The following is a 26,925-nucleotide window of genomic DNA, read 5'->3' on the forward strand; positions in this document are numbered from 1 at the left end:
TTGCCCTCTTACTTGTAGATCATGAACTCTGTTATAAAAACTCTCTTGGAGATTGTCTGGACATGTTGTATATGCGCTACATTCAATGCATCATGAGGTGTGTGGTTTTGCTGACGTAAATAAAATGTTGATTCAAAATTAAATAATAAGAATAACTTGATGTGAGAAGAGACTTGCAGCTTATGAGCTCAGGTTGAACATCCCAGTTAAGCCAGTGAAAGGAAGGTGAAAGTGACTCATGACACATGGCTCTCTTCAACACTCTGTGATTGTGTACTGACTGTTGTTGATTGACATTTCCTACACTCATCTGTAACCTTTTTGGCACCTTTTAGGCTCAGACAAGCGACACCTCTGACATTCCTATTGATTAACGTTTGGGACCTCAAGTAATTTATTCTATAGCAACACCCAATCTCAACCTGAGCAGAATTCTAATTATAAAGAATAATATGAAACACCTATGTGTATGTGGGTGTGAAGGGCCTTTCATAAGGCACACCAGATGTTTTATACCACATGATTGAAATCAAATACAAAATAGCCTATCACAATTATTAAAACTCATGTTCAACTACCCTTCTAATGTTGTTTCATGTTAATGCTTATTTTAGCCTGAATTGCTGCTGTTGGTTGAATCCTGATTTTGGACAAGGTTTTGTATGCTGTTGTATGTCAGAAAGTTCCAAAACTTGAGGTGAACGTATGTGAAAAAGCTCCCTGTATAAATAGAAAAAAGCCCACGTTTTATGGAAAGGTAACACATTATATTTGAGTCATATAACATTAAATAAGGAGAATAATGAGAATAGAAAACATGATCACATCTTCTTCAGATTTCTGAGACATGCACTTTATAGAACTGCGGCATATTTTATATTTGTCCAGGTTTTTGGATTCATACATTCTGACTTTATTCCTTCTTCACAGAAAAATTATAGCTGACACCATAGTCTGACTTTACAGTATGTTGGCATCATGGGAGTCAGGGTGCAGTATCTGAAGTGTAACAATGAATTTGACACATTTTTGAAACCAGGGGTAGCAAAATGCATAGATCACAGGGTTTAGACAGGAGTTGAAATAGAACATCCAAGTCTCTAAGGACACAGATGTAAAACCAATCAAGGTGTTCTGACCTGCAAGAGATGAACAGTATGGACAAAGGCATATCAGAAACACAACTATAACAACACCAAGAGTCTTGGCTGCTTTTATCTCAGATTTTTTAGCAGTTACAGTCTTTGAATGCTGGAGTGTGACAGCTACAACATGACATCGCATGGCACGGGCCTGAGACACAGCTACCATAAATACTCTCATATACAGAACTACAATGACAGTGACAGGACCAAAGAAAGTCAAAATAAGGTCAGCAATTCCTGCAATGTAGTTAATGATGACTACACACTCTCCAGTGCAGGAACTATACCTGCCTGGTTGTTTCAAGTTGTCCTGCATAATGAGACCGTTGTAAAGAAGAGAACAGACCCAACAAAGGCAAACACAGATTGTAACTTCTCTAACACTTACTTTCTTGGGGTAATGCAGAGGGTCACAAATGGCCACATAGCGGTCGACTGATATGAGAACCATGTTTCCTACTGAGGCAGAAGTAATAGTGTAGTCCAAAACATAATACAAAGTACATATGAGGTCACCCAGAAGCCAGCAGCCACTGAGGACAATTTGAAACAACATGAGGAGACCCACGAAGAAATCTGAGACAGCCAGGGAGAGGAGAAGGAGGTTGGTGGGGGTGTGGAGCAGCCTGGATTTAAAAGAACAGAAAGGAAAGACGCTTATTAACGTTTGCAGTATTAATGGATATTCCAATATAATATTAAACATATAATATCCCACCAGAAAAACATCAAAGTTTTGTTTAAAATCATAAATAGTTTCAACATCTGTTTTCTTTTCCATGAACCATTCTATGTATCTGTTTAGTAAAGATTTGGCTACTTGAAGTGGGAGATGGAGATGATGACCAGCAAGTTGAGAGTCACAGTGAGCAGAGAGATGAAGGACAGCAGAATGTAAATGAGCACAGACTCGGAGTGAGGAGGTCCTGGTCTTCTGCAGGAGGTGTTGAGTAGTTGTGGAAAGCAGAGTTCAGTTCCATTCAGTGTCCCCATCATCAGAGAAAGAAAAGGAGAGGCTGCTGAGCTCTGGGAGTGATCTGACCAACTTTCTCTGTTGTACAACTGATTTATCTCTTTTGTCAATGCCATGCCCTCATCCTTGTTGCCTGACTACAGTTTTTTGTTTCTCTGTGAAGTCCTTCCTCCCTATTTTTTTCCCCTGTAGTCATCATTTTAATTTTCCTCTAAATCTTGCACTTCCTTCCCTTAGTCAACCTGTAACCTAAAGTATACCAAATTAGTCACAGTGTGAGTCAAACTGAACACAATACAGCCCACTCTGAAAAAGGCCAAAGAATAGTAGAACAAGGGAAAGCCACAAAAATTGACCTCAGTAAAACACAACCTAATTTTGTCAAATCAACATGATACCATGTTGATTTGACAAAGATAAGTCCTGAAACATGAACTCAAGGAGTCCCTCTGTTGTGAGTCATATTCTGAAAACAATAGTGTTTCAAAACAGATCACAAAGAGCCCTAACATCTTCTGGCATTGTGCGACAGTCTTTGTGTGACTCTGAACCTGTCTCTTTGATGCAGTGCATTCCAGCATTTCATGCAAGTGAAAACCAGATCTGAAGAATTAGCTGTACTTTTCACTGATGAGACTGTGCAAACAGATGGCACAATGGTCTTCTATTGTCAGCTGCCTGGCCTTATGGACCAAAGCCAGGCTTAAGGACCATTACTGCACACTGTCAGGATTACTAGTATGGCTTGGTAGATGAACAATTGGTCCATTCTTGTGAAATAATGTGTTAATGATAGCCCTATGTCTACTGTGGGGGAAAACCCATCATCACTTTTCCACAAGTTTGGGACAAACCTTGTTCCATCTAATGAGCATGGGGCTGAAACACTTTTATTTAAGGCCCACAGGCTTGTGTCCTCAACCTTCTGGGCTTAACCCATTACAGCCTTTGCTGCAGGTCCACACACCTCATCTCCAAAGTCTCCATGTCAAGCAGGATCAACCAAATGATGAGTCGGCACACTGAATGCCAACAACCACTGCCATATCTGGCAGGAGGGTCAACTGGTCTCCTGGACTTGATTAATAAAAGGCTACTTTAATAAACTGTGTATTGTTTATTTAAAGTTCAATTTGTCAATCAATGATATAACTTATCTAACTAACATTTTAATCAGATTACTTTAATATATGTTGCATTCTATCTATCTATCTATCTATCTATCTATCTATCTATCTATCTATCTATCTATCTATCTATCTATCTATCTATCTATCTATCTATCTATCTATCTATCGATCTATCTATCTATCTATCTATCTATCTATCTATCTATCTGTCTGTCTGTCTGTCTGTCTGTCTGTCTGTCTATCTACTGTATCTATCTATCTATGCTTATTAGTTAAGCTGATGTTCAGTGTGACAACTGCAAATACTAACTCAAAAATGAGAGCAGGGCTCTAGCTATGCTAGCATGGTGAGTGGAGCTGCATCCAGACCTATTGAAAATGAGTCACAATCTGCACAAACTGGTGTGGGAAGCTTCAAAGGATTTGTCAATGAAGGCAAATGTCAAAAACAGATCTTACTGTGGTTCCAGCCCTGGTGAACATGTTGAATGTATTTCAATGAGTCTGAAGTTAGGGAGGCCATACTGTCAATGAAGTCGAGTAAATCACTAGGTTTTTCAGTCAAATATTATAAAAAGAACATTGGCACAAAAGCAATTATTCTGACCAAGGTGTACAGTATATGGCAGATGAACTGCTGCCACCAACATTCAATGACAATCACAGTATTGCTGAAGGCCTCAAATTATTAATGATAAACAGGTCAGTTTTATTAAAGATAGATCATCAGGTAACAACCTCAGACAGTTACTCCACTCTACTGCTTCCTCGCTTTCTCCACTTAACGGTGTGGAATGGAGTAAACTGATGTATACCTTGCAGGCTGTTGACTTTTGCGGAGGATTTATTATTCAGCGCTGCAGATAGTGGTTCTTAAGAGTGGCATTAGGCCCCCTTCTTTAATCTGGAATGTGTTAGTAGGCAGATTTATCCTCTATCCCCATTTTTCTTCACTCTGTTGTTGGTACCACTGGCAGCATCAATAAGAGATGATTTGAAAATCAAGGGAGTGCTGGTGGGAGGCAAAGAGCTTTAATAGTTTTTTATACGTGGATGACATCTTGTTGTTACTATCAAACCCAGATTATTTTATTCCAGGTGTCATGGGCATTGTTGAGAGTTTCTCTGAGATTTCAGGCTACACAATCCACCAAAATCAGAGGTAATGCCAGTCTCCTTGGGTTGCTCCTCTGTTGATATTGGAATATTTCCGTTTAAAAGGTGAACATGTCTGTACTGTCTTTACTGTATCTCGCGCAATGCAGGATATTTGCCATTAATGCACAGATTGATTGAGTTTGGATGGTATATCTAAAACTGAGGAAGGATTAATCATTGTTATTTTAACGAAATGCATTAATTTAGACTGATCCAAATGTGTCAATAATGCTAACAAATTCCCAAAAGCCTGAGAGGCGGCTGCCACCACCACTTCTAAAGCCCAATTTCCACTGGGTCCGCCAGCGGCACGTTACAGCTGCGCCGCGGTCAGCGGAGCTGATAGGTAACACTATAATCAATGAGAGTATTTCCACTAGGAGCGTGTCAGCAACGTCTCAGCAGCGGCTCTCCGCGCTGCAGCGCTATCAATCCGCAGCATTTCTATTTTTCACGGACACGTTTCTAACTCGCGACAAGCTCAACAGAGCAGATTGCACCGGACAGGAAGTCAGACACAGAATCGGCATAATAAAACTTCCGTCCCCTTTCAAAATAAAACACAATGCGCAGATCACAACCTCACATCCACATTACGTCATAACCGGTGGCCCCAGGTCAGCAGTCAATCGATCACAGGGTCTCGTTTCACGTCCGAGAAGCAAAGAAACCAGTTGTTTCTTGTTGTTGACTTCATACACCCAGTTCGCGGGATCTCGCGGTCTCGCGATTATCGCGTGATCTCGCGGGAATACTGCTGGCTCGCAAGGCACCGCTCCACTGCTGTAACGCTCCCGGTGTGAGTTGCCGCTGGGCAGAGGACGGAGCTAAACTGTGGCGCAGCTGTAAGGTGCCGCTGACGGACCCGGTGGAAATCCCGGGTCAAAATAATTTGATTTTTTTCCTGTACTGGAAACCACCTTTTCAGCATCAAGAGTACAATACACACAAGTAGGACGTGCAGGTTTTGAGTAAAATATATATTTTTTAGACTGTAGGCTACATAAAGAGTCTTTTACTTTACTTACTGTGCTAATTGTGTTGATGCTTTGCTGGTATTATTTTTTTTACAGTCAATTAAAAAAAAAATCTAAATAGTCTAACATCTTGTATGTATGTTTTATTTTGTAACTGCACCAGTGGTGCAGGTATATCTGCCGTTAAAGGTCCCTACCAAAGATTCTCTTCAGGCTGTGCATAACTGCATGAGTGACATTAAAACATGGATGGATTTAAACTTCTTAAAATTAAATAAAAACAAAATAGAGGTTGTCCTGTTTGGTCGCCCTGACCTGGTTCAGATCCTTGCCAGCTCCCTTGGCCCACTAGCACCTTTTATAGGATCCCACGCCAGGAATCTTGGCGTTATTATTGATGGTGCTTTTAAATTAGATAAACAGGTCAGCTCAGTGGTCAAGTCTAGCTTTTTTCAGCTGAGGCTTCTGGCCAAAGTTAAACCCTATCTAAGCCAGAAAGACCTTGAAAAAGTCATCCATGCTTTTATTACATCTCGCTTAGACTACTGTAACTCCCTGTATGTCGGCATTGACCAGTCAGAGCTTAACCGCCTGCAGCTGGTTCAAAATGCAGCAGCTCGTCTCTTAACTGGGACAAAGAAACAAGAGCACATAACTCCGGTGCTCTCTTCTCTTCACTGGCTTCCGGTTAGGTTCAGGTTTGATTTTAAGATTCTTTTATTTGTTTTTAAGTCTCTGAATGGGCTGGCCCCAGAATACCTGTCTGACCTTATTAAACTGCATCAGCCCTTCAGAGCCCTTAGGTCACTTAACCAGGTGGTACTGGACGTTCCCCGATCCTTCAAAAAAACTAGAGGAGATCGAGCCTTTGCAGTTGCGGCTCCCACCCTGTGGAACACATTACCGCTTACTGTGCGGACTGCAAACAGCCTCTCCACTTTTAAAACACTACTTAAAACCCACTTTTTCCCTTTGGCCTTTTGCAGAGTATAGCCACTTTTATTGGGTCTTTTATCTGTTTTATTTCTCTATATTATTTTGTTTTTTTATTGTTTTTATTGCTTTTATTGTTTGTTTTTATTGTTTCTGCTTATTTTACTGTAAAGCACTTTGATAGGCCAATGGCTGTTTTAAATTTGCTATATAAATAAAGTTGGCATTGACATTGACATTGACATTGACAGTGAGTCTCTCTTAAGTCCACAGGCAGGAAAGACAGTATCCACAGGCCAACAGGCCAATAAGCACTGGGTTTACTGTCTGACTCTAGTACATGAAGGAATCTGGTGAAGCCAGAATCCCCGAAGTCGTCACATCAGTGTTCTTCGGCATACGGGCAGCAGTTTGTCTGTGCATACGTGTCCGTGTCTAATCCTACTTGATGTGTTGTGGGCAACTGGTATGTACAAAAGCTGGTATCAGTAACCTCTGTAACCTGTTGTGTTCAGCATGGCTCCCAGTTAACTCTGACAGCCACATCAGCTGGATATCTATCAGGATATCTAGTAGACTAAGTAAGTAAGTAAAATTTATAGCGCTTTGTGTAGACATAAGTCACAAAATGCATTAAATGAGCTTTGCAGTGATTTACGTAACACATTGCAACAAGAAACTGCAGCCAAACTCAGAACAATGTAGGAGACTGACAGATAGTTATTAAGGGATCAAAAGGTTGACTTACTACAGGTGTGGAATGTAACGGAAGAGTGACAAAGTTAGTTTGGGTTTATCTGTTAAATGACAGGTATGACTGTATTTCTATATTTGGCAGGTGAAAAAAACCTGCTTTTCAGGCTTGCCAGACAAAGTTTTCCCATGAGAGAAAAACAGTCTCATCAACGGGTAATCCTACAAAAAACATAAGCTGCAGAAGTTTTAAAAACCTCAGAGAACAAACAACATTTTGCTCTTTTACCAAACCTGCACATCATACAAACAAAGGATCAGCAGCCAAAGTCTAGGCAAATTTTACATTACTCTTTCTGTACAGTATTTGGAGCAGACTACAGCGTCACATCATTACCTTTGCAGCACACTCATGAAACACTTCAGTTGCCAGGCAGATATTGGGATAGATACAGTTCCTGCAACATATCATGAACTATAGTTCCTGTACCTTTGAACTCCTGCTACGTGCAATATACATGTATCTAAATAGATAAGAATATGATTCTCAAGGCCGCACATAGAATTTTAATATTCTGAAAATCAAATTTCAAATCATGAAATAGGAGAAAATATTGTGATTGCTGCTTGCTTGACTGAATACAGCTGTGTCCTACAATATAACAAGTATTACATAGCATTCTCTGTCTGTCACACGCATACAGGCTACCTCTTCATCTTCCACCCACTGTCACAGACACAGGTACTTTCTGTTTCCTCTTTCCTGATCACACTCTCACTTTTACTAGAGACCTTTCTTCATCTCTTCGGGTTACATTTTATGTCATTTACCTAAAAGGAGATTGAATTGAATTGTATGTATATCTAGTGAGTCCATGGTAACTGACTAAACATAGTCTGAAACTATATCAACGGTTGCATAATTTAACATGATAAAACCTAACTGGACTTGGTGTTGTGGGTCTTTCTCTCCAGTTTAACCGTATGGTATGAATAAACAATCACTCTTTAAAGGCTAAGTTCAAAGTTTTCAAAATCTTACTTAAACAATAAAGTGCCCAAATAAACATTTAAATAGGTTTCCCTCACTGTAATATTTTGTCCTGTTCATAATGGCTCATTAAAGACCTTTTTCAAATGCACTTTCAGTGGAAGTGATGGAGGCCAAATTCCACATTGTTATTTAGTGCAAAAATGCATATAAAAGTTGATGTGAAGCTTATATGAGGCTTCAGTAGATTGTATAAGTCATATCAAGTGGATAACTGCCACATTTACAGGCTTTTTAGCATCAATTTCCCTCTTTGTGTGTCCTCGGACAATGTTTCCCTGTTGAGCTGTGTTGGAAGTATAGGTATATTACAAAGTAATATACAACAAAGTAGTATATAACAAAAAGAGATACTTTGCCACTACACAGACTAATGTTGGAAGATATTGACTTGATTTGACTCATTTGAATCTGAAGCTTATATGAAACCTTTAAATACTTTTTTGTACAGGAGGAATTTTAGTCCCCATCGGTTATATTGTAAGTGAATTATGAGGGCATTTTGAACAGGAGGAATGATTACAGCAAGAAAAATATCTTTCAATGTTCATTTGGGCAGTTGACTATTGCTTGAAGAAAGGCCAAATAATTTGAAAACATGGTGAGAAAACACTGGTATATAAGTTTTTAAAGATTCTCCTCATTTGTATGAACATCCATTCAACATGTGCTCTTATTGTCTGAGCAGACCAACAACTAGATAAACCTACACTCTTCCACTCTTTGTGTTAGGGTTTCGCTCTTAGGACCAAATAAGCAGGACACAGCCACGGATGCCAACTCAGTGCAAACAGAGTTTATTAGGGGTTAGAGCGCCGATGGAGTGGATGTGGGAGAATGGGACCTGGGACCAGGAAACTTGAACAGGATTCGACGGCTGGCTGGGCACAGCAGGAGAGCGACCAGGCAGGTAAGGTGGATCTGAGGCAGAGACAAAACAGGAGTTAAACAGAGGTCTTCCAAACAACAGTTATACTAAGGTAAGTATATCTAGGTTTAGCCAAGCTGTGTACCACATGGGTAAACGGACGATCTGGCGATGAATGGGATGAAGAACCGGTCTTAAATACTGCAGCAGCTTGTTGAGATGATGATGATGAGGTGATTGAGGCCAGGTGTGGAGATGAGGTGATTGAGGCCAGGTGTGGAGATGAGGTGATTGAAGCCAGGTGCGGAGAAGAACCGGCAAAGGAGGAACCAGGGAGGCCACACACACACACAGAGAGAGACAAAACACAAAGGGGAGGGGAGAGAATGCAGATTCCTAACACTTTGGTTGCGCACAGTGTGCCCAATGCAACTTTAAGTGTCATTTTTTAGTCATTCCTACTCTGGTAAACAGCTCAAAATTAAAGTGTCACAACACACTATACCAAAAATGTTATTTATATGACCATAATTTGTTCTGATTATTTAACTGGGAGACTGGGAGAAAAAAAAACACCAAACTTAATTATGTATGGTACTTTATTTGCTGCTGTACTGCACAGTATGAATTATAATCTTACACTAGTACTTGTAGTTAGTACAGACAGAGTTTAACATGAAAGATATAAATACCTGCAGATGGAACTGCAATTAATACCTTACTTACCATTTTTTGTATATACTCTTTTAGTTGTTTTAGTAAATGGTAGTTTTTGAGAATGTGTTTTGTTGCGCTGGTTGTGGACTGTATTATGAAAAAGTGTTTTTGTCATAGTAGTTAATCCACATCATTAGTTCAGAAACTGCAGTCATATAATCTGGGAGTACATGGAGGTTTAAAATAAAGCTTTAAACCTTGTACTTAAACTAATGAAGCAAGCTATTTCCATTTCCCAGAGAGTTTTATTGAATTTACTCCCATGTCTTTCTCTACATTATTCTAGCATTACATGATCCAGGCTGCAGTATCTGAAGTGTTTCCACTTGATTCTATTCATATTTGCTCAAAAACAAACTAATATGTTCACCTTTCACAAAGATCATTTAAAGACAAAGTTTAAAAACCCTTGTCTATCTTTACAATATTTTAGCGTCACGGGAGCCAGGCTTCAGTATCTGAAGTGTTACAATGAGTTTAATAGATTTTCTGAACCATGGATAGAAAAAGGCATAGATCATAGGGTTCAGACAGGAGTTAAAATAAAACAACCAGAGTGCAATAGGTGAGGATGAGCTACTGTCTTCAATATCCTCTCCTATAAGGATTGGAGAGTAATATGGACAGATACATATTACAAATACAACAACTACAATACCAAGAGTCCTGGCTGCTTTCATCTCAGATTTTTTAGGAGTTACTTTCACTGAACGCTGCACTGTGACAGTTGCAATATGAGACCTCATAGTACGAGCCTGAGACACAGCAACCACAAATACCCTCATATAGAGAATTACAATGACACTAATTGGACTTATAAAGGTGAAGACAAAGTCAACAGTTCCTGTGATATAGTTGAGGATAACTACACACTCTCCATAGCAAGAGTTCTGTCCATCAGGTTGTGTCAGAAAGTTATTTAAAATCAGACTGTTATAGAGAACAGAGCAGATCCAACACAGACAAACACATATTTTTGTTCTATCCAGAGTAACTTTGGTGGTGTACTGTAGAGGGTCACAGATAGCCAAATAACGATCAATCGATATGAGAACCATATTTCCAACTGATGAGGACGTAATGATAAACTCTACGATATAATACAGAGCACACATGTGGTCACCCAGGAACCAGCAGGTCTCTGTAAGAAGGATTTCAACCGGCATCAGCAGTAGGCCAACAAGAAAGTCTGAGACAGCCAGAGAGAGGATGAGGAAGTTGGTAGGGTTGTGTAGCTGCCTGAGGAGGAAGAATATTATAACTTGTGAGATTATCATTAACAGCAGTTTTAAGTAACAGCACAAACATACATTCATAGAAAGCATATACTTAAAATAACATAAATAGCATAAAAATGATTTTCTGGAGTATTTCTAAATACAAAACTATTAACTGCAAGTTTTACATTAGAAAACCTGAAAATAAAATCTATCTACAACCACAATCATATTTCTCCTTGTAAATGTACATGATGAAAATATATTAAATATATATATATATATTAGCTCAATTAGTTTATCTCTGCCTGAAGTGGGAGATGGAGATGATGACCAGCAGGTTGAGAGTCACAGTGATCAGAGAGATGGATGACAGCAGGATATAAGCAAGCAAGGCATCAGACTGAGACAGCATGGGTTTCCTGCAGGAATTGTTAAGGAGTTGTGGAAAGCAGAGTTCAGCTGCGTCTGGGGTCTCCATCATCAGAGAGAGAGAGAGAAAAAGGAGAGGCGTCTCTGAGTTCTCGATGCCTTGTGACCAAAGCTCTCTGTCATCAGCTCATTTATCTACTACTGTTTTTTCCATCTTTTTTCCAACTCCCCACTACCACAGCCACTTTGCTTTCTCTGGTCATCTTCATCTCAGGCCTCAGTTCCCTCCCTCCATCTATCATGAGTAATGTGTTACACTTGACACTCTGTTTCTCATTCTCTTTTCATCATCCTCTGCACTGGCAACTTTTGCATTCTTTATTATGATTGTCACATCATCCTTGCTGGTACAGAATATTAGTTGTGTGCCGTAAAAACTAAATTAAGAGAGATTTATAACTCAAGTAACTGCAGGTTGTCCACGAACAGCCCACAAAGGCCAACTGTAGTTACAGCTGCACAAATAGCATCCACGAGAGTTTTGGGGCTAGCTATCTTCAGTTGTGATAGAGGAAGAAAGCTGGGCACCAAGAACCTTTTTCTTACCGTAGGACTAGATAAGGATCATATTTCTTGTGAAGACCTGCTGATCAGTGATGATGAATCTATTTTTTTTTTATGGCTCTTTGACCCTTTGTGTCCTAAAAGAAGATTACATTTGCGCATCATTATTCTCATCACAGTTTTGATGTGATTTTTATACAAATCTTTACAATGTATAGTTTTTCATGCAGCCTTTTATTGAGCATTGGGTGGGCCAGTGTCAGGATGAATACTGTACTTTAACAGACATGACCGTATCAACAAAGAGGGTAAGGAACTTCCTACACTCATAAATAGGGAAAGATGGGCACTTTCTACAGTGATTTTAATTCAAATCTTTACAATGTATAGTATTGAATGCAGCCTTTTTATGAGCATTGTTCCACGTTGCTGTACAAAGTGGCACCTTTAAAGGTTCTGACTAGGGCTATCTGTAACAATTCTCCATTGATGATGGTCACTGTCCACTGCATTAGACGAAAGTGTCGCAGGACAGAACTCCTATGGAACGCTACTGGACAAGAGGGGCAGCTCCTATTTTGTAAAGGTCTCCAAACTCTTTTAAAGCACGAGTAAAAGAAGCTCGATCTGCTTACTTTGCTATTTTCATTTTTTCAAAAAAACATCCTAAGATTTTATTTGACACAAAAAATGACAAGGAGAAGGAGTAGTTGGTTCTGTATTTATAGATCTGCATAAAGCATTTGACACAGTCAGTCATGATGTTTTAATATCAAATCTGTCTTAATTTAACTTCTCATCTGGTGCATAGATGTCATATTTATCTAAAAGGGTACAGCGTGTTAAAGTTTGTGACGTACCGTCCAGTAACATGAAGTGCACAATGAGTATTTCACAAGGGTCAGTGTTGGGTCCCCTATCATTTAGCCTATATACACTGCTCAAAAAAATAAAGGGAACACTTAAACAACACAATGTAACTCCAAGTCAATCACACTTCTGTGAAATCAAACTGTCCACTTAAGAAGCAACACTGATTGACAATCAATTTCACATGCTGTTGTGCAACTGGAATAGACAACAGGTGGAAGTTATAGGCAATTAGCAAGACACCCCCAATAAAGGAGTGGTTCTGCAGGTGGTGACCACAGACCACTTCTCAGTTCCTATGCTTTCTGGCTGATGTTTTGGTCACTTTTGAATGCTGGCGGTGCTTTCACTCTAGTGGTAGCATGAGACGGAGTCTACAACCCACACAAGTGGCTCAGATAGTGCAGCTCATCCAGGATGGCACATCAATACGAGCTGTGGCAAGAAGGTTTGCTGTGTCTGTCAGCGTAGTGTCCAGAGCATGGAGGCGCTACCAGGAGACAGGCCAGTACATCAGGAGACGTGGAGGAGGCCGTAGGAGGGCAACAACCCAGCAGCAGGACCGCTACCTCCACCTTTGTGCAAGGAGGAACAGGAGGAGCACTGCCAGAGCCCTGCAAAATGACCTCCAGCAGGCCACAAATGTGCATGTGTCTGCTCAAACGGTCAGAAACAGACTCCATGAGGGTGGTATGAGGGCCCGACGACAACAGGTGGGGGTTGTGCTTACAGCCCAACACCGTGCAGGACGTTTGGCATTTGTCAGAGAACACCAAGATTGGCAAATTCGCCACTGGCGCCCTGTGCTCTTCACAGATGAAAGCAGGTTCATACTGAGCACATGTGACAGAGTCTGGAGACGCCGTGGAGAACGTTCTGCTGCCTGCAACATCCTCCAGCATGACCGGTTTGGCGTTGGGTCAGTAATGGTGTGGGGTGGCATTTCTTTGGGGGGCCGCACAGCCCTCCATGTGCTCGCCAAAGGTAGCCTGACTGCCATTAGGTACCGAGATGAGATCCTCAGACCCCTTGTGAGACCATATGCTGGTGCGGTTGGCCCTGGGTTCCTCCTAATGCAAGACAATGCTAGACCTCATGTGGCTGGAGTGTGTCTGCAGTTCCTGCAAGACGAAGGCATTGATGCTATGGACTGGCCCACCCGTTCCCCAGACCTGAATCCAATTGAGCACATCTGGGACATCATGTCTTGCTCCATCCACCAACGCCACGTTGCACCACAGACTGTCCAGGAGTTGGCGGATGCTTTAGTCTAGGTCTGGGAGGAGATCCCTCAGGAGACCATCCGCCACCTCATCAGGAGCATGACCAGGTGTTGTAGGGAGGTCATACGGGCACGTGGAAGCCACACACACTACTGAGCCTCATTTTGACTTGTTTTGAGGACATTACATCAAAGTTGGATCAGCCTGTAGTGTGTTTTTCCACTTTAATTTTGAGTGTTACTCCAAATCCAAGCCTCCATGGGTTAATGAATTTGATTTCCATTGATATTTTGTGTGATTTTGTTGTCAGCACATTCAACTATGTAAAGAACAAAGTATTTAATAAAAATATTTCATTCATTCAGATCTAGGATGTGTTATTTTAGTGTTCCCATTATTTTTTTGAGCAGTGTATTAAAGATCTCCCTCTACAATAGCAACTGCTATGCAGATGGCACTGTTGTGTACACACATGCAGAAATAGCTTAGTTAACAGCTGCTAAGTTAACAATTGCATTGGGAAAGATCACACATTGGCTTGATTGATCATGTGTGATCATGTCGTCTTCAATAAAATAATCCTGATATTTCACAATGAATAACACAATTTCACAATGAATAACACAATGAATAACATTGTTTCACTGCCATTGGAAAAACACTGTTGGGGTGTGGGTGGTGGGAGACTACGGATCGCTGTGGAGAGTCCGTTCAGGGCTCTGGTGGGTCTCAATAACCAGACCGTGGAGTGTTCTTTATTTCTGCCAGATGTGGGGGTTCTTACAGAGACTTGGAGGTGTGTGGTTTCTAGAATGTAAAACGATATATAACAGAAAAGACCATACTCAGGTAACACGTCCTCATAATACAACGAAAGGAGTAATTAGTTAACAAATATTAGCTTAAAGATTTACTACATTAACTCTCTATTTACTACAACTCAAAATAATTATGTTTCACAATATCAAACTGAAACCTAACAGTACAAATAGACGCACACAATCCTCTTGAACTGAAAAAACTAGACTTAGAACATCAAAAAACCCAACTGAAAGCTCTTAAAAGCAAGTCTAATCTCTAAAGCTCTCTTCTTTCTTGCTGCTAGCAAACCGGTTCAGACTGGCTCTGTTGCCAGGCAGAACACTGACAGTGCGCCCTCTACTGGTCGATGGTTAGCCACTCTCTGCTCAGCCCTAGACAGCCTTTTCAACAGCCATCCTCCATATTCCCATCTTTCCCTATTGTTACGACCGGCTCAGAGTCGCAACACAATGAGGAACACAACACCGGATTACCGACTGGGTGATCAATACCAGAAGAATCAAATCAAATCAAAACACTTTATTTGTCCCCGAGGGGCAATTTAAAAGGCATGAGGAGCAGCATTATTAAAAAAGGACAAACACAACATCAACAACATAAAATCATACATGTATAAAGTGCTATGGTCAGTATTTTCAGTGACCGTCACAGTCAAAGTGCTCTGTGCTTCATGGTAAAGTGCTGTGTGCTATGTGCATTCAGTCAGTTGAGGGGCAATGATGTTGGGACAGGGAGGGGTCAGTGTTCAGGAGCTGAACTGCTGTCGGGACAAAGGAGGCCTTCCTCCTGTGTGTTCTGCAGCATGGACAGCGCAGCCTGCGGCCTGATGGGAGCCACTCACACACTGAGTGTAGAGTGTGTGAGGGGTCGTGTAGGATCCTGTGGGCTGTGCGGATTGTTTGTTGGTCACAGAAAGCAGACAGAGCTCTAACAGGGTGTCCAATGATTTTAGAGCAGACTCTGGTGATTCTAAGTAAACGTGTCCGATCTTGCAGGCTAATGGAATAAAACCAGGAGATGATTGAAAATGTTAGGACGCTCTTGATGAAGGAGTGGTAAAAGGTCAGGAGAATGACTTTATTCACTTCTCAGCTTCCTGAGCAGATATTGTCTCTGATGGCACTTTTTCAGGATTTCCTCAGTGTTCGCTGAAAACCTCAGAAGGCCGTCAAAAATTGTGCCCAAGTACCTGTACTCCTCCACCACCTCCACAGGTTCCCCCCGGATGGTAGTAGTGATGGCCTCTGCCAGTTGTCGCTGCTTGCTGGAGAATGTCACAATCACCCCATTAGTCTTTGTTCCGCTGGAGTTCAGCTGGAGACAGGCGCCCTCACACCAGGTCATAAAGTCCTGAAGAACAGAGCTGTGGTGTAGGTTGAGGGTAGAGAGCAGAGATAGCAGGACTGTGTCGTCAGCGAATTTAACCAGGTGACAATTTGGCTGGGTGGACCTGCAGTCATCGGTGTAGAGCAGGGGTTGCTCACACTTTTTCAGCATGCAAGCTACTTATAAAATGACCAAGTCAAAATGATCTACCTACTACAAAAATGCAAAACATATATTTATGTATAAATATATTGAGAATTGTTTATATGTACAATGTATGTTGATGTATCTTGCATAACCGCATGAGCCCATATTGCACAACACAACACAATTAACTATGTACATTTTTTGTCATTACCTGAGTTTACTCTGATGAATTGCACTGAATGGAATCAGCCAGGGATGCATAGTCCGGACAGTAGCTGCTGACAGCCAGCCTCAAGCACACTTCCAATTGATCATCATTCATGGTGGAACGGTACTTGGACTTAATGATCTTCATGTGGGAAAAGGCTGACTCACATGAATAAGTGGAGCCGAATAATGCAGTCAAGGACGTAGCACATTTCCTCATGTTGGGGTACTTTTCCTCTGTGAGTAAGTTCCAGAACTGTCCATGAGCTCTGGACTTCAGCTGAATGTCGGCTTGTAGTGTCAAAATCTCATCTTCCACTCCAGAAGAGTTCAGGTGAAACAGTGTTGCAATTTTTGATGCTTGTGAATCAACCTCAGCATCTTCCCGAAAAGGATTGCACATGAATGTAGCGACTGGCTCGAGCAAAGAAAAGTCTTGAAAACGTTTGTCAAACTCTGACAGACAATTGTCTATCTGCTCTGTGTAGCGTCCACTGTCAAGTTGCATACAGGCCTTTCCTTGCATCTCCAGCTCTGACGACAGGTTCTGGAAGTTTGCCAAATCATGGTGCTGCAGCTTTGAGGAGAGATGTTGCATCTTTTGTTTGAAAGCATCAACTAAGCTGATCATATTGATCACTCCACTATTTCCTTGCAGCTCTAGATTAAGGTCATTCAACATGTTTGTCAGATCGGTTTCAGTTTTGCACATTCTAATCAAGTGACTTGGGAGGTCACCTCATCTGTTGTGATTTCTTTTTTCTTTTTTTATATGTTGCATCATGCGCCTGTGTTAGGAAAATGATCTCAAAGAGGCACAGAGTCGCTGAAGTTTCGAGTGTTTATTCATCTTGCAGCAAGGAGACAAGTCATATACAGTACAGCAGTACAGAGTTGTCTGACTAAATACATGAAGCGATAGTTCTCTTATAGTCTGAATACATGAATGAAGCTGTGAAAGGCGTCCCTTTGATAATACAATGCTACTATAATTTACGACATAGTATCAAGATTAAATAACAGGAAACACCAGCTGGGTTTGTGGGAAGACTACAATTCGGTACTTTTCCAATCCTGATAAGCGGGAGTTCATACGGTCAGACAGTTGCTTCGCAGACCGTGCTTTCTTAAGTGTAATAGAAATATCAAACATAATAATAGCAATATTTTTCTAAAAGCCTGCAATTTGTGACTATGCTAAGTGCTGTATGAATATGTTTTACATTACTTACTTGGCTATGAAAAATCTGAAATAACTCCACCTTCACAATTTTACACTTTTTCACAACTCATTACACAAGGTTTTAATGAAGAAAAGACACTAAAATGTAATTATTTATGGTGTATTATTTGTTGCTGTAATATCACACTACTATAGTACAGACAGAGTGGAACACAAAAAACACAAATACCTGCAAATGGAACTGCAATAGTTACCAGTTACATTACTTGTTCAGTTTTTATGGATACAGTTTATTTAGTAGATGGTAGTTTTTCAGAATTTTGTTGTACTGTGTATTATGAAAGGATGCCTCTGTCACAGTATTTCATCCATCTCATAACTTCTAAAACTGCAGTTATAAAATCACCATAGAATATGACACAGTATAAATAACAACTATAACCTTGCATTCAACTTTACAAATATGTTATAACTGTATAATATTATACACTGGGCTTGTTCATGTGTATTTTCACATTTATCATATTTGATTTAATTATCATAAGGACCACATGTATAGACAGGTTGTCAGGTGGGTTTTGGTGAACCGGTCAGAATCAAAAATCCTGTTCTAATTTTTTAACACCCTGCCACAGAAGTCACATTGAATTTACCCCCATGTCTTTCTCTACATTATACTAGCATTACAGGATTCAGGCTGCAAAATCTGAAATGTAACTATGAATTTAATAGATTTTCTGAACCATGGGTAGAAAAAGGCATAGATCATAGGGTTTAGACAGGAGTTAATATACAACAACCAGACTACAATGAGTGAAGATGAACTGCTGGCTTCAATATCCTCTCCTACAAGGGCTGGAGAGTAATATGGACAGATACATATTAGAAACACAACAACTACAATACCAAGAGTCCTGGCTGCTTTCATCTCAGATTTTTTAGGAGTTACTTTCACTGAACGCTTGACTGTGACAGTTGCAATATGAGACCTCATAGTACGAGCCTGAGACACAGCAACCACAAATACTCTCATATACAGGACTACAATGACAGTAATTGGACTTATAAAGGTGAAGAAAAAGTCAACAGTTCCTGTGATATAGTTGAGGATAACTACACACTCTCCATAGCAAGAGTTCTGTCCATCAGGTCGTGTCAGAAAGTAATTTAAAATCAGACTGTTATAGAGAACAGAGCAGATCCAACACAGACAAACACATATTTTTGTTCTATCCAGAGTAACTTTGGTGGTGTACTGTAGAGGGTCACAGATAGCCAAATAACGATCAATCGATATGAGAACCATATTTCCAACTGATGAGGACGTAATGATGAAATCTGCAATATAATACAGAGCACACATGTGGTCACCCAGGTACCAGCAGGTCTCTGTAATAAGGATTTCAACCGGCATCAGCAGTAGGCCAACAAGAAAGTCTGAGACAGCCAGAGAGAGGATGAGGAAGTTGGTAGGGTTTTGCAGCTGCCTGAGGAGAAAGAATATTATAACTTGTGAGATTATCATTAACAGCAGTTTGTCAGTAACAGCACATACATACATACATACATACATAGAAAGCACATGCTTAAAGCAGCTTACAGCATTATATAAAACTATCATGAACTGAAAGTTTCACATTAGAAGGCCTTAAAAGGAAATCTATGTTCCACCTCAATCACATTTCCTGTTGTAAATTCTCACCATTGAAATGATCATCAATTGTATTTTTGTCACTAACAACAGTAATAGAAAAGCACATACTTAAAATAACATTAATAGCATTATGTTTGATTTTCTCAAGTAAGGATTTGTAACAAAACTATTATTAACTTTCAGATTAGAAGGCCTGAAGATGGAATCTTTGTGCCACCTCAATCACATTTCATCATGTCATTTTTCATTATGAAAATGTATTTGAAAATATATATGCTTAGTTAGTTGATCTCTGCCTGAAGTGGGAGATGGAGATGATGACCAGCAGGTTGAGAGTCGCAGTGAGCAGGGAGATGGATGATAGCAGGATATAAGCAAGCAAGGCATCAGACTGAGACACCATGGGTTTCCTGCAGGAATTGTTGAGAAGTTGTGGAAAGCAGAGTTCAGCTGCGTCTGGAGTCTCCATCATCAGAGAGAGAGAGGAGTAGGAGAGGTGTCTCTGAGTTCTGGATGCTTTTTGACCAAAGCTCTCTGTCATCAGCCAATTTATCTATTTTTTCTGTGCGGCAGAGACTGAAGTCCCCCCCTTCCCTTCCTTAGTTTCTCTGGTCATTTTCATCTCAGGCATTGTCCACTGCATAAGACGGAAGTGTTACAGGACAGAACACCTATAGAAAGCTACTGGACGAGAGGAGAAGCTCTTATTTTACAAAGATCTGCTAAACTATTTTAATGCACTCTTAAATTAAGTTCTGACTGCTTACTTTGCTATTTTAATTTCTTAAAAAAAATATGAAGAATTTATTTGAGAAAAAATTGTTGTTGGTGCTGTATTTTTAGCAGGGTTGTCAAACTATCGCTTTTATCGCAATTAATCGCTGAATTTCAATAGTTTATTGCAATTAATCCCATTTTTTATTGCATGTTTAAAATTATATTATTTATCATTTCACAGCAATTTATATCCATATTAACAATGTAAAGAAATTCTTACCAGTGTATCTTGTTTGGGAATCAAATGATTGCATAGTTACTTTATTAACTTGACTTTTAGATTTATTTCAAATCAAAAGAAATGCAATGAGCCTGAGGTAACAGAATGTCTACTTCAAAAATATAGCCTGTCTTAAAACAATAAAGATATGCTACAACAATGTGTTCTTGATGTAGGAGACAACTTCAAAGTGCTTATTCTGTGAAATACATTTCTTTTTTAATGGAAGGACTATGCTGTTCCACATTGAGAAATACTGTATGTGCATGCACAAAACGTAGAGCACATTATAATAAAGTGCATAACAAACAAAAAAATACTCCATAGCTCTATTATCTCTGAGTTCAGAAAACGGAGGAACTTGCCACATTGAGAAATATGCACAACTGCACGACATTATGCAGAAACATGTGGCGCGTTAGGACATTGCATCGCGATTATCGTGTTAATGCTGGCAGCCCTAATTTTTAGATCTGCATGGAGCATTCAACACAGTCAATCATAATGTTTTAATATAAAAAACTGTCTCGATTTAACTTCTCATCAAGAGCATAGATGTCTTCATACTGTATATAGTCCCCAGACTGAAAACTAAACATGGGGAAGCAGCATTCAGTTTTTATCCTCCACATAACTGGAACAAACTGCATGTCTGTTACAACTCTCACTTCTTTTAAATCACAGCTGAAGATTTGCCTCACACACGCTGCCCCTTGGGACACGTCATAAACAGATTTAATATAGCTTTTCATTTATTATCAGACACTTTTCATTCAAACTTAGAGAGGCTTTATGTTATCTGGGCTCCTATACTGCCTAAAGCTCTGAGAGATGAGACGGTAGAGCATTTTCTACAGCTCAGTGCTGATAAGACCCAGAAAAGGTTACCTCTGTTGTAATGTACTGAGTATATTTTCTCCACTGCCCACTCCAACCTGCATAATTTAGGGGTAATATTTGATTAATCCTTGTCATTCAACACCCATGTGAAGCAGCTGACCAGATCTTGTTTTTTTACGCTTAAGAATGATTAGTATTTTATACAGCTGAACTACAGATGATTATACATGCCTTTATCTCATCCCACATTGACTACTGTAACATACTTTTCTCCTTACTTAGTATCTCTGCCCTTGAACATCTGCCGACAATCCAGAATGCTGCCGCAAGACTGCTCATTAGGACAAATAGACGGTTTCACATTACCCCTACACTTAAATAATCATTCTTACTTACACATATGTGATAAACTTGCTTTCTGTCCTCAAATTGTGTCTGCAGACCTTGTGCTCTGTCTGCAAACTTATGGTCTGCTGATTCTGTGCACTCAATCAAAAAGCAGCTAAAGACATACCTATTTAGACAGGCAATTTAGTTACATGTATGCAACAAGTGAGCATTTAAAGTTTTTATTTTTTAATTGGGGATTTTCTTTTGTTTATTTTTCCTTATTTTTCCTATTGTGTATTGTGTTTTTAAGTTTTGCACATTCTAGTCAAGTGACTTGGGAGGTCACCTCATCTGTTGTAATTTTTTTGTTGTTTATATGTTGCATCATGCTATTCTATGTTGCATCATGCGCTCCACTGTTTGACTGTCTATGAGAAATAATGTATGAATATGTTTTACTTTACTTACTTGGCTATGAAAAATCTGAAATAACTCCTCCACTTTCACAATTTTACACAAAACCCATTACACAAGGTTTTAATGAAGAACAGATGCTAAACTTAAAATATTCATGGTGCTTTATTTGCTGCTGTATTCTTACACTAGTATTTGTAGTTAATACAGACAGAGTGGAACATGAAATTGAAAACTCTGAAATAACTCCTCCTAATTCACAACTTTACAAAGAATTCATTACACAAGGTTTTAATGATGAAAAGACAATACAGTTAATTTATGTATGATGCTTTATTTGCTGCTATACTGCTCACTCTGAAATCTGATCTTACACTATACTTGTAGTTAATACAGACAGAGTGGAACATGAAAAATACAAATATCTGCAAATGGAACTGCAATAAATACCAGTAACATTACTTGTTCAGTTTTTATGGATTTAGTAAATGGTATTTTTTCAGTTTTGTTGTACTGTGTATTATGAAAAGATGTCTCTGTCACAGTATTTCATCCATCTCATAACTTCAAAAACTGCAGTTATAAAATCACCATAGAAAATGACACAGTATAAATAACAACTATAACATTGCATTCAATTATACAAATATGTTATAACTGTATAAGATTATACACTGGGCTTGTTCATGTGTATTTTCACAATTATCATATTTGATTTAATTATCATAAGGACCACATGTATAGACAGGTTGTCAGGTAGGTTTTGGTGAACCGATCAGAATCAAAAATCCTGTTCTCATTTTTTAACACCCTGCCCCAGCTGGTGGGTGATAATTGCAACTGTAGTAATAAAAACTGAAAAAAATAATTGATTATCTAAAAGTAAACATGATTCAAGGTGGTTTTAAAATAAAACATTAGACCTTTAGCTCAACAAAGCAAACATTCCCATCTTCCCAGAAAGTTACATTGAATTTACCCCCATGTCTTTCTCTACATTATACCAGCATCACATGATCCAGGCTTCAGTATCTGAAGTGTAACAATGAATTTAATAGATTTTCTGAACCATGGGTAGAAAAAGGCATAGATCACAGGGTTTAGACAGGAATTAATATAAAACAACCACACTAAAAGGGATGAGGATGAACTGCTGGCTTCAATAAACTGTCCTATAAGGATTGGAGAATAATACGGAACCATACACATTAGAAACACAACAACTACAATACCAAGAGTCCTGGCTGCTTTCATCTCAGATTTTTTAGCAGTTACTTTCACTGAACGCTTGACTGTGACAGTTGCAATATGAGACCTCATACTACGAGCCTGAGACACAGCAACCACAAATACTCTCATATACAGGACTACAATGACACTAATTGGGCTCAAAAAGGTGACGACAAAGTCAACAGCTCCTGTGATATAGTTGAGGATAAGTACACACTCTCCATAGCAGGAGTTCTGTCCATCAGGTTGTGTCAGAAAGTAATTTAAAATCAGACTGTTATAGAGAACAGAGCAGATCCAACACAGACAAATACATATTTTTGTTCTATCCAGAGTAACTTTGGTGGTGTACTGTAGAGGGTCACAGATAGCCAAATAACGATCAATCGATATGAGAACCATATTTCCAACTGATGAGGAGGTAATGATGAAATCTGCAATATAATACACAACACATATTTGGTCACCCAGGAACCAGCAGTTCTCTGTGAACAAAATTTCACCCGGCATCAGCAGTAGGCCAACAAGAAAGTCTGAGACAGCCAGAGAGAGGAGGAGGAAGTTGGTAGGGTTGTGTAGCTGCCTGAGGAAGAAGAATATCATAACTTGTGAGATTATCATCAACAGTATTTTGTCAGTAACAGCACATACATACATACATAGAAAGCACATTCGTAAAATAACAGCATTAGATATATAAAAATATTGTTAACTGCAAGTTTCACTTTTAGAAGGCCTGGATATGAAATCTATGTCCCACCTCAATCACATTTCTTCTTGTAAATTGTCATTATGAAAATATATTTAAAATATATATATTAGCTTAGTTAGTTTATCTCTGCCTGAAGTGGGAGATGGAGATGATGACCAGCAGGTTGAGAGTCGCAGTGAGCAGAGAGATGTATGACAGCAGGATGTAAGAAAGCAAGGCATCAGACTGAGACACCATGGGTTTCCTGCAGGAATTGTTGAGGAGTTGTGGAAAGCAGAGTTCAGCTGCGTCTGGAGTCTCCATCATCAGAGAGAGGAGGAGGAGGAGGAGGAGAGGTGTCTCTGAGTTCTGGATGCTTCTGGCCAAAGCTCTCTATCATCAGAGCATTTATCTACTACTGGTCTTTTTTGTTTTTTGTTTTGTTTTTGTCCAGCAGAGACTGAAGTGCCAATCAGATGCTAAGTTAACAATTGCATTGGAGAGGATCACACATTGGCTTGATCGATCATGTCTGAATCTAAATGTAAACATAACAAAAAGTAAAAAAGTTCAACTCCCTAATGTTGATATTATCATCAAAGGTGAAAGGATTGACATAGTCACTGATTTTAAATATCTTGGTGTGACACTGGATCAAAATTGACCGTGTGTCAAATTTGACAAAAAGTTCCACGGTGGATAGGAAGACAACAGGAAGGTTAAAAAACAAGTTAAGAAAATTATTAAAACCATGAAGACTAACTTAGCAAATTTGAGACATATTAGAAAAAAAAATCAGCGTTATGTCAATGTCATAAACGTTTATGACTGTTGTCATTAAGTGTCATTCGTTTTTTGTAATAACAAGTTGACATTGTTTGGGATGCCTTGATTATGACAACTTGACATTAATAAAAGTGACATTACCAGAAGTGGTCTTTGTCATGACATCTTGACATTACATTTGTTTGGGATGTCCTTATTATGACAAGTTGACATTAATCAAAGTGACATTACCAGAAAATGGGTTAACCCTAACCCTAACCCTAACCCTTAACCTAACCCTTCCACTTCATTACACTGTCATAATGGTGTCATGACAGTCAGTTTATCCTTCATGATGTTAATGACAAATCAAAATGCTACCACTTTACTTGAGGTCAAAGAATTTCTTAATTAAACTGTCATAATGGTGTCATGACAGTCAGTTTTGGGTATCCTGTCAAACATCTATGACCAAGTGCTAGAATTGGTCTGTAACCTTGCACATCTATCAAGTTATGTCAACTTGCCTTAAACAACAAAAAAGACAAAAATAGGTGCATATTTTGTTAATGTCAATATGTCATGACAAAGACATGTTCTGGTAATGTCACTTTGATTAATGTCAAGTTATCATAATAAAGACATCCCAAACAAATTTAATGTCAAGTTGTCATGACAAAGACATTTTCTGGTCATGTCACTTTGATTAATGTCAACCCAAACAATGTCAACTAGTCATTACAAAAACCGAATGACACTTAATGACAACAGTCATAAACGTTTATGACATTGACATAATGTTTATGACACGTTCATGACTGTGTCTTGTAACAGTTATGACAGTGTCATGTCACTCTTATGACGATACCTTCAAGTAAAGTGTTACCCACAACACACACACACACACACACACACACACACACACACACACACACACACACACACACACACACACACACACACACACACACACACACACACCTCCACATTTACCTATTTGTACAGACGTATTCATACACAGTTGTTGTTTAGTGTCTGTTGTTAGTTATAGTAGTAGGACAGTTTATAACTGGACATTGATTAACTTGTTGGTTGATGGTTGGTAATAAATTGTTTATAACTTTAAAGAGAGGTGTTTTGTGATTATTGTGCATATGTTATTGTGATAAGTGACTGATCAAAATAGTTAGACCTTGGACTCTACCCCTTCCCTTTTCCAAGGTTTATTCTTGACTAAGGCTAATTTGACAGTTTGGTTGTTGTTCCCGGTTTCCGGGTGGTGCCCCAAATAAATAATTTATATTGTTTATCCTTTCATTTCTTATTAATAATGAATAATTATTTATGATAGTTATCCATTATTATTAATAACCAAACGCGCTCCTACACCTCCATACATGGGGGTTGGCAGAGAGCCCCAGCTGCACACTTTGTGGAAGGCCAGTTAGTCTTGAACATGTCCTCTCTTCCTGTTGTTCAAGCTTGGAGGATGGGAAATTTCGATGAAGACACGACCAGATCCTGACCCAGTTGGCTGTTGGTGTGGAGCAGGCAAGGAGGAAACCTAGACACCACTCCAAGGGCCCCTAGTTCATCTCCTTCTTACTTCATGTACAGCCAATTCACATGATCAACTCTACATTTACAATGTGATCGATATGTTTTAAGTCATTACTTCCATGGTTTATAAGCTGCTGATCACATAACTGCTTCGCTGCTTAACAAGTATGAATGAATGAACTTGTAACTGGACACCCCTCAATGTGGGCGGCGTCAAATGTTTGAGGGGTCTGCAGGCTGCAGTCCGGGGCACCACCACCCTCAGACCTGATATTGTCCTCTGGTCTAAAAACACCAACCAGGCTGTGCTGATTGAGCTATCAGTACTTTGGGAAGAGAGGATGGAGGAGAAATGCTCTTTCATCTTTGGCTACATATCTCATGCTTTAATCCTGTACTGTGCTTTAAGAATGCTTTGGGTTTACCGTTTTTAACCAAAATGATATAAATTGGTGAACAGTACATATCCAAGAGTTAATGGGTTTAGAGTCACTAACAGTTGCTTCTGTTAGACACCTGACACTTGGCTCAACTTTTTTGGAAAAAAGGAATGAATTCTTTGTTTCATTATCCCCACAAGACCGAGGAGAAAGCACTTACCAAATGTTGTCAAACAGAGAGACAAAGGTCAAAGACCTCGGTAAACTGTTTGAGTGTCAGGCTAATGAGATGCTATACAATCTCTCCCTTTCACACACACGAGCACTTTCTGCCTGATTGACCTGAACCCTTGAGACTGGATCTGGGTCAAGTACCTAACAAAACAAACATCCACTCTCAGTTAATGGCTCTCTAATGAATCGCTTCAGTCAAGATGTAAATTCACACCTCTTTGTACTAATGTCAGATAATCTCAGAGGCATCAGTC

General features: G+C 39.4%; 4 protein-coding genes across 4 annotated transcripts; all 4 read right to left on the minus strand.

The window, feature by feature from the left end:
- Positions 1–890: 890 nt before the first annotated feature.
- On the minus strand, positions 891–2,141 carry LOC133992965 (trace amine-associated receptor 13c-like). Its single transcript, XM_062431774.1, has 2 exons — positions 1,966–2,141; positions 891–1,771 (listed from the first exon to the last, which is right to left on the minus strand). Exons 1-2 carry the CDS (start codon positions 2,139–2,141, stop codon positions 961–963), a joined length of 987 nt encoding a protein of 328 aa, XP_062287758.1. The 3' UTR covers positions 891–960.
- Positions 2,142–10,064: 7,923 nt separating this feature from the next.
- LOC133992921 (trace amine-associated receptor 13c-like) lies at positions 10,065–11,343 on the minus strand. Its single transcript, XM_062431719.1, has 2 exons — positions 11,171–11,343; positions 10,065–10,884 (listed from the first exon to the last, which is right to left on the minus strand). The coding sequence occupies exons 1-2, from the start codon at positions 11,341–11,343 to the stop codon at positions 10,065–10,067; spliced, it is 993 nt and encodes a 330-aa protein (XP_062287703.1).
- A 6,900-nt stretch (positions 11,344–18,243) lies between these two features.
- LOC133992911 (trace amine-associated receptor 13c-like) lies at positions 18,244–19,699 on the minus strand. The gene is made up of 2 exons (XM_062431707.1): positions 19,527–19,699; positions 18,244–19,063 (listed from the first exon to the last, which is right to left on the minus strand). Exons 1-2 carry the CDS (start codon positions 19,697–19,699, stop codon positions 18,244–18,246), a joined length of 993 nt encoding a protein of 330 aa, XP_062287691.1.
- Positions 19,700–22,804: 3,105 nt separating this feature from the next.
- Positions 22,805–24,056, minus strand: LOC133992940 (trace amine-associated receptor 13c-like). The gene is made up of 2 exons (XM_062431740.1): positions 23,884–24,056; positions 22,805–23,624 (listed from the first exon to the last, which is right to left on the minus strand). Exons 1-2 carry the CDS (start codon positions 24,054–24,056, stop codon positions 22,805–22,807), a joined length of 993 nt encoding a protein of 330 aa, XP_062287724.1.
- Positions 24,057–26,925: the final 2,869 nt, after the last annotated feature.

Source organism: Scomber scombrus, chromosome 13 (genome assembly GCF_963691925.1).
Source record: "Scomber scombrus chromosome 13, fScoSco1.1, whole genome shotgun sequence".
Lineage (NCBI taxonomy): Eukaryota > Metazoa > Chordata > Actinopteri > Scombriformes > Scombridae > Scomber > Scomber scombrus.

What these genes read in the sequence shown, in the direction of transcription:
- LOC133992965 (XM_062431774.1), bottom strand. Translation starts at nt 2,141, where the DNA reads ATGATGGGGACACTGAATGGAACTGAACTCTGCTTTCCACAACTACTC. An exon ending in ATCTCCATCTCCCACTTCAA is followed by an intron (nt 1,772 to 1,965) that starts GTAGCCAAATCT and finishes TTTTAAATCCAG; the next exon opens with GCTGCTCCACACCCCCACCA.
- LOC133992921 (XM_062431719.1), bottom strand. Translation starts at nt 11,343, where the DNA reads ATGGAGACCCCAGACGCAGCTGAACTCTGCTTTCCACAACTCCTTAAC. An exon ending in ATCTCCATCTCCCACTTCAG is followed by an intron (nt 10,885 to 11,170) that starts GCAGAGATAAAC and finishes CTTCCTCCTCAG; the next exon opens with GCAGCTACACAACCCTACCA.
- LOC133992911 (XM_062431707.1), bottom strand. Translation starts at nt 19,699, where the DNA reads ATGGAGACTCCAGACGCAGCTGAACTCTGCTTTCCACAACTTCTCAAC. An exon ending in ATCTCCATCTCCCACTTCAG is followed by an intron (nt 19,064 to 19,526) that starts GCAGAGATCAAC and finishes CTTTCTCCTCAG; the next exon opens with GCAGCTGCAAAACCCTACCA.
- LOC133992940 (XM_062431740.1), bottom strand. Translation starts at nt 24,056, where the DNA reads ATGGAGACTCCAGACGCAGCTGAACTCTGCTTTCCACAACTCCTCAAC. An exon ending in ATCTCCATCTCCCACTTCAG is followed by an intron (nt 23,625 to 23,883) that starts GCAGAGATAAAC and finishes CTTCTTCCTCAG; the next exon opens with GCAGCTACACAACCCTACCA.